The 19161-nt window shown below is 39.9% G+C and overlaps 1 protein-coding gene across 4 annotated transcripts in view; it reads right to left on the reverse strand.

Annotated features, from left to right (window-relative positions):
• LOC117527256 (TOM1-like protein 2) overlaps positions 1 to 19161 on the reverse strand; it is a 77294-nt gene that overhangs the window by 19656 nt on the left and 38477 nt on the right. For 2 of the 4 annotated variants that reach the window (XM_034189495.1, XM_034189494.1), the window contains exons 10-12: positions 9987 to 10158; positions 5996 to 6110; positions 1391 to 1466 (exon numbers count right to left, since the gene is read on the reverse strand). In XM_034189495.1, the coding sequence (XP_034045386.1) occupies positions 1391 to 1466; positions 5996 to 6110; positions 9987 to 10158 (363 nt within the window). Of the gene's footprint in view, positions 1 to 290; positions 633 to 1390; positions 1467 to 5995; positions 6111 to 9986; positions 10159 to 19161 lie in introns of those variants that run through there. The other 2 variants (XM_034189492.1, XM_034189491.1) reach the window with 2 other exon arrangements.

A 19161-nucleotide genomic window follows, 5' to 3' on the forward strand; every position in this document is an offset into this window, starting at 1 on the left:
TTTATCTCAGGTGGACTCCAATTAAGCTGTAGAAACATCCCAAGTATGATCAGTAGAAACAGGATGAACCTATGCTCAATTTTGAGCTTCACAGCAAAGGCTGTGAATACTTATGTACATGTGATTGCTTAGTTTATTTATTTATTTATTTTTAATAAATCTGTGAAAATCTCAAAATACTTTTTTCACATCGTCATTATGGGGAATTGTGTGTAGAAATTTGAGGGGAAAAAAAAGCAAATTTCATCCAAGTTTGAATAACTAACAAAATGTGGAAAAAGCACTATGAACACTTTTTGGATGCACTATACAGCATCATTTGTATAAAAGTTGTTGTACACCCATAGTGGTGGTTGGTATAAAGTCATAAAAACATAAGGGTGGATATAAGTTTGAGAGAAGATAAACTTTGCTCTGCTTTTGGTACAGGGCTTGTTAGAGTTTTTCAGGATAAAGGATGAGGGGGACAATGACATTTTATGGGTATTTTGAATGAAGATGGAGGAGCAAAGACATGAGGGAGAGGCAGGAGGACACACCAAGGATCGAGTCCTCACCATTCCTTGGGTAATAAGCCAGCTGTCTATGGGCAGCTCCTGATCTGCTGGGTTATCATCCCCTTTTACCCTCAGCTGAATCAACAACAGAACAACACCTTACACAAAGAAGAAAGGCAGCAGGCCCCACCACAGAATAGAGAGAGAGAGAGACAGAGGAGAAGTCAAATATGCAAGAGATGATCGTCAGAGACGGGAAATAGAGGTGAGGAGGACAGAAAGTGATGAAAGATTCATTCCTTAAAGTTGAAAATGAGGAAAATAAGAAGGGAGAAAAAAAAGATGCCGAATTCTCTTATGGAAAAGGACTTCATGCATTTAATGACATCTGAGGTAACTGAAAATAGACATGTAGTGGCTTTGGTTTCAGTGTGCAGACCTTGTGAGGAAAATGTGTTGCAATTTGTGCTGAGAGAAAGACAAATACAGCAAATCCTGGAACTTGAAAGCACCCCTTTAATTTTTTTTACTCAATGCAAACTGATTATCACGTGTTTCATCTTGAATTAACAGAAACTGGATTGAGAATGGGTTTAAGTCTATAGCACATACTTACAGTTCTGTTTACTACTAAGACATTTCCACATTTATAAATACTCGTTTCAGTCACCCAGAGCTAGCATCAGTCAATATACACGTATAATTTTGAGTTTGGTCAAATTTTGAGTTTTCCCCCACACAGCACAAATATCACTATAGAATCTGTTGCAGATCACATGCAAAGAGTGACTAAGGGCTAAAGACAGTTTATTACCCATGTAAATCAACACAGCAGCCACACTCTGTACATCTCTGAAAGCTATACATTATTATCACGCTTCACACATACTCACCCCTCCCGTGTTCTGTTGTCTAACATCCAGAGCCGAGGCCAGGCCACCCAGAGCCTGAGGGTCCTCATACTTAACACTGTGGTACAAACATGTTTAATTTTCAAAGAGCAAAGAAAAATACAACAAGGCAGCTAAATAACTAGGCTAATAATCCATATTTGAATCGAGTATGTGGTCCATGATACACTCATCGTGGACCTGAATTTCATGGTAATTTGGGCTTTTAATGTTGTCTTTAAACTGTTCTTTTGTCAGGGTGGAATGACTGTTCAGCATACATCATAAATGACTTTAAAAAACCCCAACAAGAATTGGGTGCACAAGTTTGAATTTCTTTTGTATCTTCTCTAATCCACACCGGGTCAAAATTATACATACATACTCAAATATGTACACAGACCCCCATTCATATTTGGTTAAATGTCCCTTAGTAAGCTGCAACTCCACACAATCCTTTTGGTAGCCAACAAGCTTCTGGCATAAGCTGGATAAATCAGAAGAGTTCAATTAAAGTCGTTGGATCCCTGGTCTGGACCCGGCTTTTAAGGGTAGTCAACAAATTTTCAACAGGGTTGAGGTCTGGGCTTTGGTGCATGTTTTGCATTTTCTATCCCCAGTTACACAGCTTCATGATGAAGTGGTATAGAGGAGGATTTTCTTAAAAAGAAGACCTGAAAGTTCAACTACAATTTGCCAGAAGGTACATCTGAGATGCAAGCCTAGATTTGATGTTTTGGTGAAAGAAAATTCTCCTCTATACCATTTTATCATGAAGGTATATAACTCAGCAAACAAAACACAGAACATGTACTATGCACAATTTCTCCAGCCTATAACATCTTCTAGGTTGTCTGGGTGTCTTGGTAGCTTTCCTCACTCTTCTCTTTCTTGCACAGTCACTGTTTCTGAGAACCATCTACTCCACACAGCTTTACTATAGAGTGCCACATTGTTTGTATTTCTGAATTGATGTAAATAAAGTCCAAGACACACTGACTTGGAAATGTTCATGTACAGTAGTGTTCAGAATCATAGTAGTGCTATGTGACTAAAGTTTAAGATTAATCCAGGTTTTGAGTATATTTCTTAATGTTACATGGGAAACAAGGTACCAGTAGATTCAGTAGATTCTCACAAATCCAACAAGACCAAGCATTCATGATATGCACACTCTTAAGGCTATGAAATTGGGCTATTAGTAAAAAAAAAAAAAAAGTAGAAAAGGGGGTGTTCACAATAATAGTAGCATCTGGTGTTGACACTACAAACTCAAATCTATTATGTTCAAACTACTTTTTTAGCAATCCTGTGAATCACTAAACTAGAATTTATTTCTATAACCACAGTTTTTCATGATTTCTTCACATCTGCGAGGCATTAATTTTGTTGGTTTGGAACCAAGATTTTGCTTGTTTACCAGTGTGCTTGGGGTCATTGTCTTGTTGAAACACCCATTTCAAGGGCATGTCCTCTTCAGCATAAGGCAACATGACCTCTTCAAGTATTTTGACATATCCAAACTGATCCATGATACCTGGTATGTGATATATATAGGCCCAACACCATAGTAGGAGAAACATGCCCATATCATGAAGCTTGCACCACCATGCTTCACTGTCTTCACTGTGAACTGTGGCTTGAATTCAGAGTTTGGGGGTCGTCTCACAAACTGTCTTGGACCCAAAAAGAACAATTTTATTTAAATCAGTCCACAAAATATTCCTCCATTTCTCTTTAGGCCAGTTGAGGTGTTCTTTGGCAAATTGTAACCTCTTCTGCACATCTTTTATTTAACAGAGGGACTTTGCGGGGGATTCTTGCAAATTAGCTTCACACAGGCATCTTCTAACTGTCACAGCACTTACAGGTAACTCCAGACCATCTTTGATAATCCTGGAGCTGATCAATGGGTGAGCCTTTGCCATTCTGGTTATTCTTCTATCCATTTTGATGGTTGTTTTCCATTTTCTTCCACGCGTCTCTGGTTTTTTGTCCATTTTAAAGCATTGGAGATCATTGTAGATGAACAGCCTATAATTTTTTGCACCTACGTATGTTTCCCCTCTCCAATCAACTTTTTAATCAAACTACGCTGTTCTTCTGAACAATGTCTTGAACGTCCCATTTTCCTCAGGCTTTCAAAGACAAAAGCATGTTCAACAGGTGCTTGCTTCATCCTTATATAGGGGACACCTGATTCACACCTGTTTGTTCCACAAAACTGACGAACTCACTGACTGAATGCTACACTACTATTATTGTGAACACCCCTTTTCTACTTTTTTTTTTACTAATAGCCCAATTTCATAGCCTTAAGAGTGTGCATATCATGAATGCTTGGTCTTGTTGGATTTGTGAGAATCTACTGAATCTACTGGTACTGGTACCTTGTTTCCCATGTAACAATAAGAAATATACTCAAAACTTGGATTAATCTTTTTAGTCACATAGCACTACTACTATTCTGAACACTACTGTATCCATCCCCTAACTTGCCTGAAGAAAACTGGCAATAAAACTGATTGTTTACAGGTGTACCCATTCCTGCAACCCATCATCTTGGTTTTTATATTTTTAACTAATTGATGTCAAAATGTAGAGATTTACTTTGAGTTTGAGATCAAGGAAGATAATTTTAGAAATTTTTACATTTTGTATTAGAAGCAACACAAACAAATTAAAATGTGTGAAACACCAAGTGTTCCAATACTTTTGGAGGGCACTGTACCTCTTGCCATTGTGGCCAAATAGCTCAATGTTTGTTTCATCTAACCATAAAAAGTTTTTTCCAGAGGGCATTAAACCTTGCCCATGTAGGCAGTTGCAAATGTCAGTCTAGCTTGAAGGTGCCAATTTTGGAGCAGGGGCTTCTTTCTTGGTCAGCATCCTCACAGTCCATAGCAATGTTAAACTTGCTTCACTGTGGGCAGTGATGCTGGTGTTCCAGCAGTCTCCAGTTCATGGTAGGCCTGAGCCTTGGTGGTTCCTGTGTTGTTCCTGAACATCCTAACCATTTTCCTCTCATCTGAGGTTGAGAGTTTGGGTCATGTATTTTACTTGTTTGCTTTGTGAAGCATTTTGTGATGTCATATCTGTGATAGGTGCTATACAGTGGGGAAATAAGTATTTGATCCAAGAAAACCGTTCCAACCGTGAAGCATGGGGTGGAAACTTCATACTCTGGGGGTGCTCTTCCACAAAGGTGACAGGACGACTGCACCGTATTGAAGGGAGGATGGATGGGGTCATGGATTGTGAGATTTTGGCAAACAACCTCCTTCCCTCAGTAAAAGCATTGAAGATAAGTCGTGGCTGGGTCTTCCAGCATGACAATGACCCCAAACACACAGCCAGGGCAACAAAGGAGGGGCTCCATAAGAAACATTTCAAGGTCCTGGAGTGGCCGAGCCAGTCTCTAGACCTGAATTCAATACAAAATCTTTGGAGGGAGCTGAAACTCCAAACCTGAAAGATCTGGAGAAGATCTGTATGGAGGAGTGGACTAAAATCCCTGTTGCAGTGTGTGAAAACATGGTCAAGAACTACAGGAAATGTCTGACCTCTGTAATGGCAGACAAATGTTAATGTACCAATTGTTAAGGTCTGTTTTTCTAGGGGGTCAAATACTTATTTTATGCAATAAAATGAAAATTAATTATTTAAAAATCATACAATGTGATTTTCTGGATTTTTTTTTTTTTTTTTTTAAGATTCTGTCTCTCACCGTTGAAGTGTACCTACGATAAAAATTACAGACCCCTCCATTCTTTGCAGGTGGGAAAACCTGCAAAATTGACAGTGGATCAAATACTTAATTCCCCCACTGTATTTAATATTTACTTACTTACCTTGGCAAAGTGGTGACACATCTGACTAACTTGTACTTAAGTACAGTTCTTTAAACTGATGATCTGGGGATCTGCAGTAGTTTAGAAATGGCTCCAAGAGACCTTCTCAATGTGTAAACCTACAATTCTCCTTCTTAGATCTTCACTGAGTTCCTTGGACTTTCCCATTGTTCTGAGTATTCTTCAGTCCAGTAAGTGCATCTTTTTTTATGCTGGCAAAGAGAAACTACCACTTGTAGTCAATTATGATCACTAAGCAGGAGTTAATAGGCCTGGTCACTTTAAAAGAGACTGTAGAACCTTCAACACCACTTATTGCAATATTTAAGTGAATTTATGTATATATTTCAGCCCGTTTATAGAATTTTGACCCAGTGTGGATTAGAAAAGATCCAAATGAATACAAACTTATGCACCAAGTTCTTGTTTTGTGTTGTTGTTTGTTTTTAGTAAAAAACAACAACAACAAAAACATAACAGTTCAAGGACATCATTAAAAGCCATATTACCTTGACAATCATGCCCACGATGTAACCTTTCGACCACAACTGTATGTATGCATAAAACCGGTTTGGGCATTATGAAAATATTTAACAGCACAGAAGACACCTTGAACTATAACATAAAATGGTCCTAGTTCCCTCAGAAAATAACCCCCCCCCCGCCCACACACACACACACACAGATCTATTTATTTAGATAGACAGACATACATATCTACAGAGTTTTTTCCTGTTGTTTTTTAATCTCTACCTACTTTTTCCGTTGATCGGCCAGCGAGCTGCTCCTGGTCTGAGCAAACATGTCAAAGTCGTCTCGATTGTGGGCTGACAGAGAGGTCAGAGTACTGCTTACGCTGTCTGAACCTACATCTAGACAGAGATGGTGAGAGGGTTGAGCAGAAAGAATAAAAAGTGAGAGTGAGAATGAAGGAGTGACAAATGACAGACAAGATTTGCAGGAGGTGCAGCTCCTATTCTATCATGCTGTAGTTGAAATATACAATCGATGGTGGAAAGCTATGGAATATCTGCATGGTTTGCTAACTTCACAGCTCAGTCAAAGGCCCAAGTAAACACACTGATATAGACAGCTATGAATCTGTCAAGACCCTAGTCTTCAAGACATTTTTCAACAAACCATAATCAGACAGGCAAAAAAGATCATCTCAGATCAAGCTCATGCTCTCTGCCCTGAATATGAGCTCCTCTCAACAGGCAGGCATTACAGAGTCCCCCTAACCAGGTACGACGGGTTCAAAAACTCCTTTGTACCTCTGTCCACTGAAGCCCTGATCATCATCTTGAGTGAGACGTGTTTTGCTGGTATTCTTCTTGCTTTTCATGCAGTACTACTGTAAAATGGGTTAGACCATGGGGCATTCCACAGAAATATGAAATTTCGTTTGACCCATTACTGAACAAAGATCTGACTCTTGTATCCTCTGATTAATGGTACAAATGTGCCAGAATGCCATTTTTCTGGAAATATTACCTGCACATTAATTAGTAACAGTTGTTTCAAATCTACAGTCTTTGTTTTAATATGACTGTAGTTCTTAACCCTATAACGCCAAGTGTATCATATTTGATACAGGATTTTCTGAGATGTCTGCTTCATCAGTGTGATATTTTCTCCCCAAAAAACCCATCGTATACAATGAGATACTTGTAGTGCACAGACAAACCACCAGAAAAGACAGGGGTCTTAGCTTGAAAGAGGCTTAGAAATTAAATTTCGTTTGACATATGAGCGAACAACCTGAAAACACTTATTCCTAGGTAATTTAGGGGTGCTAAATTCAAAAATGATGTTTTCTTGGTCATAAATGTGCACATTAACCCTTCACGCCCCAAAACGTACAATATAAGAGCAAAAAACTAAAAATTGTTTAATTGTGGGGAAAAATGAGCAAACAACCTGAAAATAGGTATCCTTGGGTATTTTGGGGGTGCTCAGTTCAAAAATGATGTTTTCTGGGTCATAAAACTGGATATTAACCCTCCATGAACCAAAACTTGCACTATAAGAGCAAAAGTCTTAAAAATGGGATAAATGTGTGCAACATGAAATTGTGCATGATTTTTCATGAAGATTTTGGAATATCCAATGAAAGTGATATACTCTTTCCTGAAAAAAACATATTTCACATTAACCCTTTACATGCCTGGAAAGTACATGTGTATGGTGCACGAGAACTTTAAATTCAAACTGAAATGGCGAGAAAAAAATACATTAATGATATTTAAAGTACCAAATCACTCAATTAAACAAATCTGAATATTTCCTTAAAATAAATTTGGTACGTGTATTAACTCTTAAGTATCATGTCTATTAAGTGAATCACACAATACTGATATGCATCATGCCATGCCACTCAATTAATTTATCTATTAATTAGTGCATGCCATGCCATGATTAGTAATGCAGGGTAACCAAAGTGTTTTTAAATAGCTCACCCCTTTCATTTCCTTCTGATCTGTGAACTTCCTCTATTAGACATTAAACACCTTCTCTTTGAGTCAGTAAATCCATAATGTAGCACAAATTACTTCAAATATCCTGTTTCTAAAATTCTAACTATATTTATCAACTGTCTCTGTAGGAGTTACTGTCTATAAAGCAGAAATATTTCAATTTTTCATGTCTATTCGGCATCACGTTCCCCTGAATCCAGGTCCGAGTCTGAGTTCAACTCATCTTCGTCCTCTTGTGGCTTTTCCCCAGAATTTGAACAGTCTAAGCACCTACACAGTTCTGTGCAAAGTAGGCTATGTTCAAGACATGAGCATTTCCCCTTGATGCAACCTGTCTTTTCTGGTGGTTTGTCTGTGCACTACAAGTATTTCATTGTATACGATGGGTTTTTTGGGGAGAAAATATCACACTGATGAAGCAGACATCTCAGAAAATCCTGTATCAAATATGATACACTTGGCGTTATAGGGTTAAGAACTACAGTCATATTAAAACAAAGACTGTAGATTTGAAACAGCTGTTGATAATTAATGTGCAGGTAATATTTCCAGAAAAATGGCATTCTGGCACATTTGTACCATTAATCAGAGGATACAAGAGTCAGATCTTTGTTCAGTAATGGGTCAAATGAAATTTCATATTTCTGTGGAATGCCCCATGGTCGAAATGCTCATGTCTTGAACATAGCCTACCTTGCACAGAACTGTAGGTGCTCAGACTGTTCAAATTCTGGGGAAAAGCCACAAGAGGACGAAGATGAGTTGGACTCAGACTTGGACCTGGATTCAGGGGAAAGTGATGCCGAATAGACATGAAAAATTAAAATATTTCTGATTTATAGACAGTAACTCTTACAGAGACAGTTGATAAATATAGTTAGAATTTTAGCCACAGGATATTTGAAGTAATTTGTGCTACATTATGGATTTACTGAGTCAAAGGGAAGGTGTTTAATGTCTAATAGAGGAAGTTCACAGATCAGGAGGAAATGAAAGGGGTGAGCTATTTAAAAACACTTTGGTTACCCTGCATGAATAATGGCATGGCAATAGATGAATTAATTGAGTGGCATGGCATGATGCATATCAGTATTGTGTGATTCACTTAATAGACATGATACTTAAAAGAGTTAATACACGTACCAAATTTATTTTAAGGAAATATTCAAATTTGTTTAATTGAGTGATTTGGTACTTTAAATATCATTAATGTATTTTTTTCCTCGCCATTTCAGTTTGAATTTAAAGTTCTCGTGCACCATACACATGTACTTTCCAGGCATGTAAAGGGTTAATGTGAAATATGTTTTTTTCAGTAAAGAGTATATCACTTTCATTGGATATTCCAAAATTTTCATGAAAAATCATGCACAATTTCATGTTGCACACATTTATCCCATTTTTAAGAATTTTGCTCTTATAGTGCAAGTTTTGGTTCGTGGAGGGGTAATATCCAGTTTTATGACCCAGAAAACATCATTTTTGAATTGAGCACCCCCAAAATACACAAGGATACCTATTTTCAGGTTGTCTGCTCATTTCTCCCCACAATTAAACAATTTTTAGTGTTTTGCTCTTATATTGTACGTTTTGGGGCATGAAGGGTTAATGTGCACATTTATGACTAAGAAAACATCATTTTTGAATTTAGCACCCCTAAATTATCTAGGAATAAGTGTTTTCAGGTTGTTCGCTCATATGTCAAATGAAACTTAATTTCTAAGCCTCTTTCAAGCTAAGTCCCATGGTCTAGGTGCATTTTTACATGCTATATGTGAGCATTTGTTTCTTATGCTGATGATGCAGATAGTTATATGTAATTGACTGTTGACTGTAAGTATGGCTGTTGTATTGTTGTGTTTTACTGTGGTTGAATGAATGGATGGTTTTTACATTGTAGCATCAAAGTCAATTTTCCCAATGCGACAGTATCATCTCCTTGATTGCTTGATACCCTGTTCCTGTCCAGCACTTCATCACGTTCTTCTCCACAATAAGAGCATCATATTTGCTTTGATGACAGACACCCAGGGCTTCTTTCAAACAACCTGGGGACCTGATAGAAAAACGCATTTCCTCTGTTTCACCAGGGTCAACAATCAGTTATTCATAGATGTTACACTTCTCATAGATGTACTTGTGTTAGAATAAAATAGTGGGAAGTTGGAAGTACAAAGGATGAAGTACTTTTTCTTGTGAAGTGCATGTACAATCAGTATTACCATCCTGAAATGCAGACCTCAAACAACTCTATTTCTATTTTATCTTTACCAAGACCAGCTAGTGCAGAGGACAGTGGGGACATAGTGGCGTTACTGGCAGGAGAGGCTGCAGTCCCAGTAGTAGACTGGCGTGGCGGGCTGGAGGTGGTCCTGGGCGTGACCACAGCAGGGGAGCCTGGACCCAGGTCTATCAGGTTGTCCTCCGTAGCCTCATTCAGCATCTGCAACAAAACACAGAGAGAAGAAATGAAATGTATTAACAGGCATAAGACATATGCAATGAGAAAAGTGTGTAACTACTAAAATTCTACAAGCTTAACAAGCGATACAATTTAACACTCTGTGTGTTCTGTAACAGCAATGACTGACAGAACCTGTCTACATCACAAGACACTGCCAGCTATTGTACAAACAGCTGAAAAAAAATTGCTGGGATTTGGCCTCTGACTACACCCCATTTTAAAATCTGGAGTGCCAACATGTCACATGAAAAAATGTTTTCCATACATTTTCGAGGCGGCCATGGTTATAATCCCGTAACCGCTTTGAGACTTTACAAAATGAATGGTTGGTCAATAGGTGGGCTGTTGAATAGGTCAATAAGTGCACTCTCATTTGCCATCTCCTATCTGTAGCAAACAGTCAGAGACAGTGTTGTTCCTATGTTTTGGGGGCATGCCAATTAAAGTAAAGCCCTTTGGCTTCTCCCTTTTCCACTTGCAGATCTGATATTGATTTGGCACAAGTTTTACGCCAGATGCCTGGCCTGATGCAACTTTACAAGATATGGGGAATGAGCAGAAGTGGTCTTGAACCAGAAACCTTCTGCTTTCGAAGTGTACCAACTGCTTGGCCACCACCCTGCTTGTTTAAATGCTACAAAATTGAGTTTATATCTTTACTTTTATTTTTGATTTCCAATTTCATGATGTTTAAAAGAGAAGTTCTATTTAAAGAAAATCCAAAGCTAAAAATGCAAGATTAAAAACAACAACTGCAACTTCAGTAAATGCAGTATGTTTCCAAAGTCAATGAGTTGCCCCACTTGAATATTTGGACAGAGGTTCTAAATAAGAGGAGAAATTACTCAAATAGCTTTTATTTTGGAGTAAATAATTGAAAATGTAGTAAGAAATAGGCCTGTCCATATGGCTTATATATATATATATATATATATATATATATATATATATATATATATAAATTAATTCACTACATTTAAAGAAAATGTTTTATCTCGTGACATATTGCTACGGGGATATTCAATGATCTCAATGACATGATGAAATTTTTGTCATATCGCACAGTCCTAATTTGATTAGTGGAATAAATTAATATTTTGAGAAATAACAAGTGGGCTTAACAATGCTTCCAGTGCATGTTTAAAAAATTAATTAAAAGTAAAAATAGAATGATCCGCACCACCACAGCACTCCCATGCAAAAAATCTTTATTCATAAACACTGTTGCTCATGTTTTGGTTTTTTACAACTCCAATTCCAATGAAGTTGTGATGTTGTGTAGAATGTAAATAAAAACAGCATACAATGACTTGCAAATCCTCTTCAACCTATGTTCAATTGAATACACCACAAAGACAAGATATTTAATGTTCAAACTGATAAACTTTATTGTTTTTGTGCAAATATTTGCTCATTTTGAAATGGATGCCTGCAACACGTTTCAGAAAAGCTGCGACAGTGGTATGTTTACCACTGTGTTACATCACCTTTCCTTCTAACAACACTCAATAAGCTTTTGGGAACTGAGGACACTAATTGTTGAAGCTCTGTAGGTGAAATTCTTTCCCATTCTTGCTTGATGTACGACTTCAGTTGTTCAGCAGTCCGGGGTCTCTGTTGTATTTTGCGCTTCATAATGCGCCACACATTTTCAATGGGTGACAGGTCTGGACTGCAGGTAGGCCAGTCTAGTACCCGCACTCTTTTACTACGAAACCACTCTGTTGTAACACGTGCAGAATGCGGCTTGGCACTGTCTTGCTGAAATAAGCAGGGACGTCCCTGAAAAAGGCGTTGTTTGGATGGCAGCATGTGTTGCTCCAAAACCTGGATGTACCTTTCAGCACTGATGGTCCCATCACAGATGTGTAAGTTGCCCGTGTCATGGGCACTAACACACCTTCTTCTTGAATATGATGCCACAGGCTTGGCACACCTATCTTTGGGCAGTTTTGCCCATTCCTCTTTGTAGCCCCTCTCAAGCTCCATCAGGTTGGATGGGGAGCATCAGTGCACAGCCATTTTCAGATCTCTCCAGAGATGTTCAATCAGATTCAGGTCTGGGCTCTGGCTGGGCCACTCAAAGACATTCACAGAGTTACCCTGAAGCTACTCCTTTGATATCTTGGATGTGTGCTTAGGGTCATTATCCTGCTGAAAGATGAACCAGTCTGAGGCCAAGAGCGCTCTGGAGCAGATAGTCATCCAGGATGTGTCTGTAAATTGCTGCATTCAACTTTCCCTCAATCCTGACTAGTCTCCCAGTTCCTGCTGCTGAAAAACATCCCCACAGCACGATGCTGCCATCACCATGCTTCACTGTAGGGATGGTGCCTGGTTTCCTCCAAACGTGATGCCTGGCATTCATACCAAATAGTTCAATCTTTGTCTCATCAGACCAGAGAATTTTGTTTCTCATGGTCTGAGAGTCCTTCAGGTGCTTTTTGGCAAACTCCAGGTGGGCTGTCATGTGACTTTTACTAAGGAGTGGCTTCCATCTGGCCACTCTACCATACAGGCCTGATTGGTGGATTACTGCAGAGATGGTTGTCCTTCTGGAAGGTTCTCCTTTCTCTACAGAGGAATGCTGGAACTCTGACAGAGTGACCATTGGGTTCTTGGTCACCTCCCTGACTAAGGCGCTTCTCCCCAACTGCTCAGTTTAAACGGGCAGCCAGCTCTAAGAAGAATCCTGGTGGACCCAAACTTCTTCCATTTACGAAAGATGGAGGCCACTGTGCTCATTGGGGCCTTTAAAGCAACAGAAATGTTTCTGTACCCTTCCTCAGATTTGTGCCTCAAGACAGTCCTTGCTCTGAGGTCTACAGAAAATTCCTTTGGCTTCATGCTTGGTTTGTACTCTGACATGCACTGTCAACTGTGGGACCTTATATGTAGACAGGTGTGTGTCTTTCCAAATCATGTCCAATCATCTGAATTCACCCCAAGTGGACTCCAATTAAGCTGTAGAAACATCTCAAGGATGGTCAGTGGAAACAGGATGCACCTGAGCTCAATTTTGAGCTTCATGGCAAAGGCTGTAAATACTTATGTACATATGATTTCTTTGTTTTTTTTTAATTTTCAATAAATGTGCAAAAATCTAAATAAAATAATAATAATTCACACCATCATTATAGGGTACTGCGTGTAGAATTTTGAGGAAAAAATTTATTTAATCCATTCTGAATTCAGACTAACAAAAAATATGGAAACAGTGAAGCTCTGTGAATACTTTCTGAATACACTGTACATGAACATTTTCAAGTCTCTTAACATGTCTTGGATGACATTTCCATCAATCTTTAAGAAACAACAAAAAGAAATACAAACTTGGAAATGAGTGATGAGGAAGTGAGAAGGAAATGAGTGAAGAAAGCCATCAAGACACCTCTGAAGTTAAAGGCTTGTGTGGCTGTGATTGTAAAAACTGCACAGTGTCACTTTAACTGTTGCATCCCCAGTTACACAGCTTCACGGTGGAGTGGCACAGAGAAGGATTTTCTTAAAAAGATTATGTGAATTTTCAGCTACAGTTTATCAGAAGGTACATGAGAGATGCAAGCCTAGATTTGATTGTTTTTGTTTTATGGAAATCCTTCTCTGCTCCACTTCACTATGGAGGCTGTGAGTGGTGGTGCAACAGGCAAACGTTGCAGTATGCACAATTTCGCCAATCACAACCACAGAAGCCTATCAATTATTCAGAGTTGCCTTGGGTATTTTGGTGGCTTCCCTCACTGGTCTCCTTGCATGTCAGTCAGTTTTTGAGAACTACCTCCTCCAGACAAATTTGCCATAAAGTACCATGTTTGTATTTCTGTTTGTATTTCTGAAAGACTGATGGAAATGATGCCCAAGACATCTTCAGTCACTTGGAAATGTAAAAAACCGCCTGTAAAAGTGATGATTTACTGTAAATTCATCAAAGAGTCCACAGCCAGGTGGAAACCATTTGGAAGATTCAGACGGCTTTCAGGGACGAGTCTATGGGGATCACACAGATTAAGGAGTGTTACAACCGGTTTAAAGATGGCGCACAATGGCGGAGGGCGCGCCGCGCTCTGAGCGGCGATCGACAGGCTGAAATGACCAGATCATTTCCAAACTGAACGCTGTGTTGATCCGGGACGTCGTCTGACTACTACAGAAATGGCAGAAGAGGTGGACATACCACTTTTTCGGCACATTCCACTGTTACAGGAGTTTTTGTCATGAAAAGACGTGCGGAGGAATTCGCGCGTCGGGATGGAGCCGCTAATGGCGCGGGACAAAAGCAACGCCATGATGAAGCCTCACAGGACATGTTGTGGCATATCCAGCTCGTCCACAATTTCTCGGATAGTCACACCACTGAAAAGCCACCAAAAGCCGTCTGAATCTTCCGAATGGTGCAAGAGCTGGGCATGTTACATGTCCTGCGAGACCAACACGAAGGTGCTTTTGTCCCGCGCCATTAGCGGCTCCGTGGCGAATTCCTCCGCTCCTCTTTCCATGCGCACGAAAGTTCAAGTTTGGCCGATGCAAGCGCACATGATTCAAATCCATATAGTTTTTGCAAAAAATAAAAAGGTTGGATAGTTTTCTAACAGACCTCGTATTTTGACAGATTTAACATCTTGTTATCATGGATCAGATGAGGCACGCACTGTGTGCGCTGACCCAATGACTTGCACTCAAGACAAGCATTTACGCAGAACGCGAGTGTGCAAAAGAGCGATTTTGCAGACAATAACGGACAAACACAAAGTTAAAAGCTGGATCACGGTGTAAAAATGACTGTAAAGCCACAGAAGAAATAAAGCAAACGAGAAGAAGTGCAGAGGCGACTATTCAGGAACCCATGGTTCGGTTTTAGCTGGTCTATGGATGTGTTTTGTGTTGTGTTTTTTTTGTTTTGTTTTTTTGAGAAGTGATGCACACAGTTGTGGGTGTATATAATTAAAGCGGCCACCACATTGAGGTGTATTTTTTTGTTTGTTTTTTTTTTGGTCACAAAGAGCTGGGTGAACACAAAAAAACTGCTGCATTTAATGACTCTGGAACACAGGTGAACAGCAGCCTGATGCAGGGATGTGCACACCGGCAGGACTGCGCAGGTACGTGTTTTTTGGATTATGTTTCAAAAAATGTGACAACATCTTGAATGGATGTTGTGAATTGAAAACCCACCCACAGAACTCAATAGTATTTCATTAGGTGTGCTGAAAAACTCATGGCGTCTACAAAAAGCACAAACTGTTTATTTGATCCTATACCAACAAAACTGTTTAACGACCTGTGGCCCATTCTTGGGACAACTGTGCTGTAAATGATCAATCTGTCATTAACCTCTGGATCTGTTCTGAAATGCTTTAAATCTGCAGTGATTAAACCATTACTTAAGAAATCAAATCTTGACCCTAGTGTATTGAAAAATTACAGGCCGATATCAAATCTATCATTCTGTTCCAAAATTTTGGAAAAGGTTTTTTTCATGGCAGCGCGTAGACCACCTCACTGATTTTTCTGAGCTGCTGCAGTCTGCTTTTAGGAAATATCACACCACAGAGACAGCGCTCACTAAAGTAGTGAATGACCTTCTGCGAGCAATGGACTTGGACACCACTATGGTTTTGGTATTGTTAGATCTTAGTGCTGCATTTGATACCGTAGATCATCATATTTTGCTCAGTAGGTTAGAGAATCTTTTCTGGATTACTGGAAGTGCCTTTGCATGGTTGACGTCATAACTGTCCAGTCATTCTCAATGTGTTTTGTATAAAAACACTACCTCTAACCTTAGTGACATGAGATTCGGGGTTCCACAGAGATCCGTTTTAGGCCCCTTGCTTTTCTCCCTGTATGTAGCACCCGTTGGGCGTATACTGCAGCGTTTTTGAATTGCCTTCATTGTTATGCTGATGATACTCAGTTATACATGCTGATAACTGGGGGAAATCTCATTCCCATAAAATTCCTGGAGGATTGTCTTCTATCAGTGAGAAGCTGGATGTCTAGTAACTTCCTACTTTTAATCTCTGATAAGACTGAAATGATGGTTCTTGGTCCAGCGAGACATCGGCATCAATTTGGCCAGCTGGCGCTCAGCCTGGGTTTGTGTGTCATACGGACAAAGTGAGGAACCTTGGGGTAATTTTTGATCCCATGTTGTTCTTTGACCTCCACATCAGGGATGTTACTAAGACAGCTTTTTTCCATCTGCGAAATATAGCGAGGATCCGCCCCATCCTGACTATGGCTGATGCTGAGACCATGATTCATGCTTTTGTTTCTTCTAGATTAGATTATTGTAATGTCCTATATTCAGGGTTACCACAGGCCAGCATTAGGGGTCTTCATCTGGTTCAGAGCGATGCTGCCAGACCTTTGACACAAAGCAGAAGGTTTGAACATATTACACCCATTTTGGCATCTTTACACTGGCTTCCTGCCTCTATGAGAGCAGATTTTAAGGTTTTGTTATTAACTTGTGAAGTTATTCATGGACAGGCGTCATCTTATTTGGCCGATCTGGTGAAACGCTACGTGCCGGCCCGGGTTTTGTGATCGCAGGATGCGGAACTACTGTGTTCTCAGGGTGATGAAGAAGTTAGCGGGTCAAAGACCTTTTTCTTATCGTGCACCCGCTCTGTGGCATGGTCTTCCTGCGACCGTGAGGCAGTCGGAGTCCGTGGACATTTTTAAGTCAAGACTTAAAACCTATTTCTATTCTTTCTTATGAATAGCTTTTATTTTTTAAATCTGTTTTATTCTTTTACTTGTGTTTTTAATTATGTATTTGAATTTTTTTAATTTTTACTTACTTATTTTAAAGTGCCTTGAGGCAGCTTTTGTTGTGATTTGGGGCTTTACATGCTGATTCAATTGTTCATTCCAGCTGTAAACGTATGTTTATGATAGATTTAACATCTTGTTAATGGATCAAATGAGGCGCACTCTGATGCAATGACTGCCACCCAAGACAAGCATTCATGAAAAAATGCCAGCTCGCAAAAGAGTGATTTTGCAGTCAACAACGGATCAACACAAAGTTAAAAGTTGGATCATGGTGTCAAAGTGGCTGTGTGTTTAAAGCCACGGAAGAAATAAAGCCAGTGAAGCCCATGGTGGAAAGGAAGCTAGCGAGAAGGAGCGCAGAGCTGTACAGACTGCAGAATGAAAGCGCGCAAAACAGTGATTTTGCAGACATAACACAAAGTTAAAAGTTGAATCACACTGGCTGTATGCCACGGAAGAAATGAAGAAATATTTTTTGTTTTTTGGAAGTGATCCACACAGTTCCGGCAGCGGGTTTATATAATTAAAGCGGCCACCTCATTCTGGTGTCATTTCTTTTGTCACAGAGAGCTGGGTGAAGGCACAGAACTGCTGCATTTGACTCTGGAACACAGGTGAACAGCAGCATGGTGAACAGCAGCCTGGCGCACAGCGCACACCAGCCAGTGTTGTGCCAAAGTAGTTATCCTCGTCAGAATTTGTATCCCCTGGCACGGGAGCGCATACTCAGTGCAGCAGCTTCTTTTGGACTGCATTTAAAAAATATGACATCTTGAATGGATGCTGTGAACTGAAAACCCACACTTTCAAGGGACCAAGTGTGGGAGGGCTGAAGGTTTGAACCAAACCCATACCTACACCTTCACCAACATCACGTTAAAATGGTGTTACATGGATCATATGACGTGAGCCATTCAAGGCTGGATGGGGCTCAAATGACAGGTCGGTCATGGCTCACTAGAGCAGGGGTGGCCAAGTTCGGTCCTCGAGAGCCACATTCCTGACACTCTTAGTTGTCTCCCTGCTCCAAAACACCTGAATCCAATGAAAGGCTCATTAAAAGTCTGCTAACGAGTCTTTCATTGGATTCAGGTATGTTGGAGCAGGGAGACAACTAAGAGTGTCAGGAATGTGGCTCTCGAGGACCGAACTTGGCCACCCCTGCACTAGAGGCTGATACCTGGCACATGCGAGGTACAGAGAGGCACATAGAGGCGCCTAGTAGCGAATACGTGACGGCTTAAAACATTCTTCAAATAATCGCTGACCAGTGATGCCGGTAACGCATTACTTAGTAACGCGTTACTCTCATCTGACCACTTTTTTTTAGTAACGAGTAATCTAACGCGTTAATCTTTCCAAATCAGTAATCAGATTAAAGTTACTTCTCCAAGTCACTGTGCGTTACTATTATTTTTGCATTGTGGGTGGATAGCAGCATTAAACGTGGTCCGTGGGCAGGAAGACTGAACTGCCCACTTTAAGTGAGCTGCGAGCTTTTCATCCACGGATTTTTGCAGCAGTGTCGCTGACACACCCATGCGTGGCTCATTATTCATGGATTATTATTCGGTGGGACCGAGGCTTTATACATGGATCATTATTCGAATAATCATTGACAAATCCATACGTGGCTCATTCACGGCTTTACTATTTGGTGAGATCAAGGCTTTACTTTTAGCAGGATTATGTCAAAACTACTGCATGGATTTTGACAAAATTTTCAACACATACACATATTAGGTCATGGAAGACTCAATTAAAGGACATGTCACACCAAAATAATAACAATTAAGATTTGGGTTGTTAGTGACCATCCGATGATCCACAGGGATTACTTTGTGCATTTCCGTGACCGGTTTCAAAGTATACGGCATTCGCAGCAAACAGCTACGGAGACGTCCAAAAACAAAGTACTCGTGAGTACTCGGGTCTCCCAGCATACGCTTCAATGGAATGTAGCTGATAACTTTAAGAACGGAGGCACAGATTAATTCCAAAGTTGACATAAGTGTGATGTCATGTTATGATGACTTGTTTTTAAGTGATAATTGTTAATTTTGATGTAGTCATGGTAAAAGCTGTGGCTCCAAAAAGGGTTCTGTGCGCCTGCACGGCCATGAGCCATAAACGCAGCCTGTCGATAACAATCTCTGCTCCAGGATCAGTGTTGTGCACAATTAATTATGAGTGTTGTTATCA

Source organism: Thalassophryne amazonica, chromosome 16, assembly GCF_902500255.1.
Source record: "Thalassophryne amazonica chromosome 16, fThaAma1.1, whole genome shotgun sequence".
Taxonomy (NCBI): domain Eukaryota; kingdom Metazoa; phylum Chordata; class Actinopteri; order Batrachoidiformes; family Batrachoididae; genus Thalassophryne; species Thalassophryne amazonica.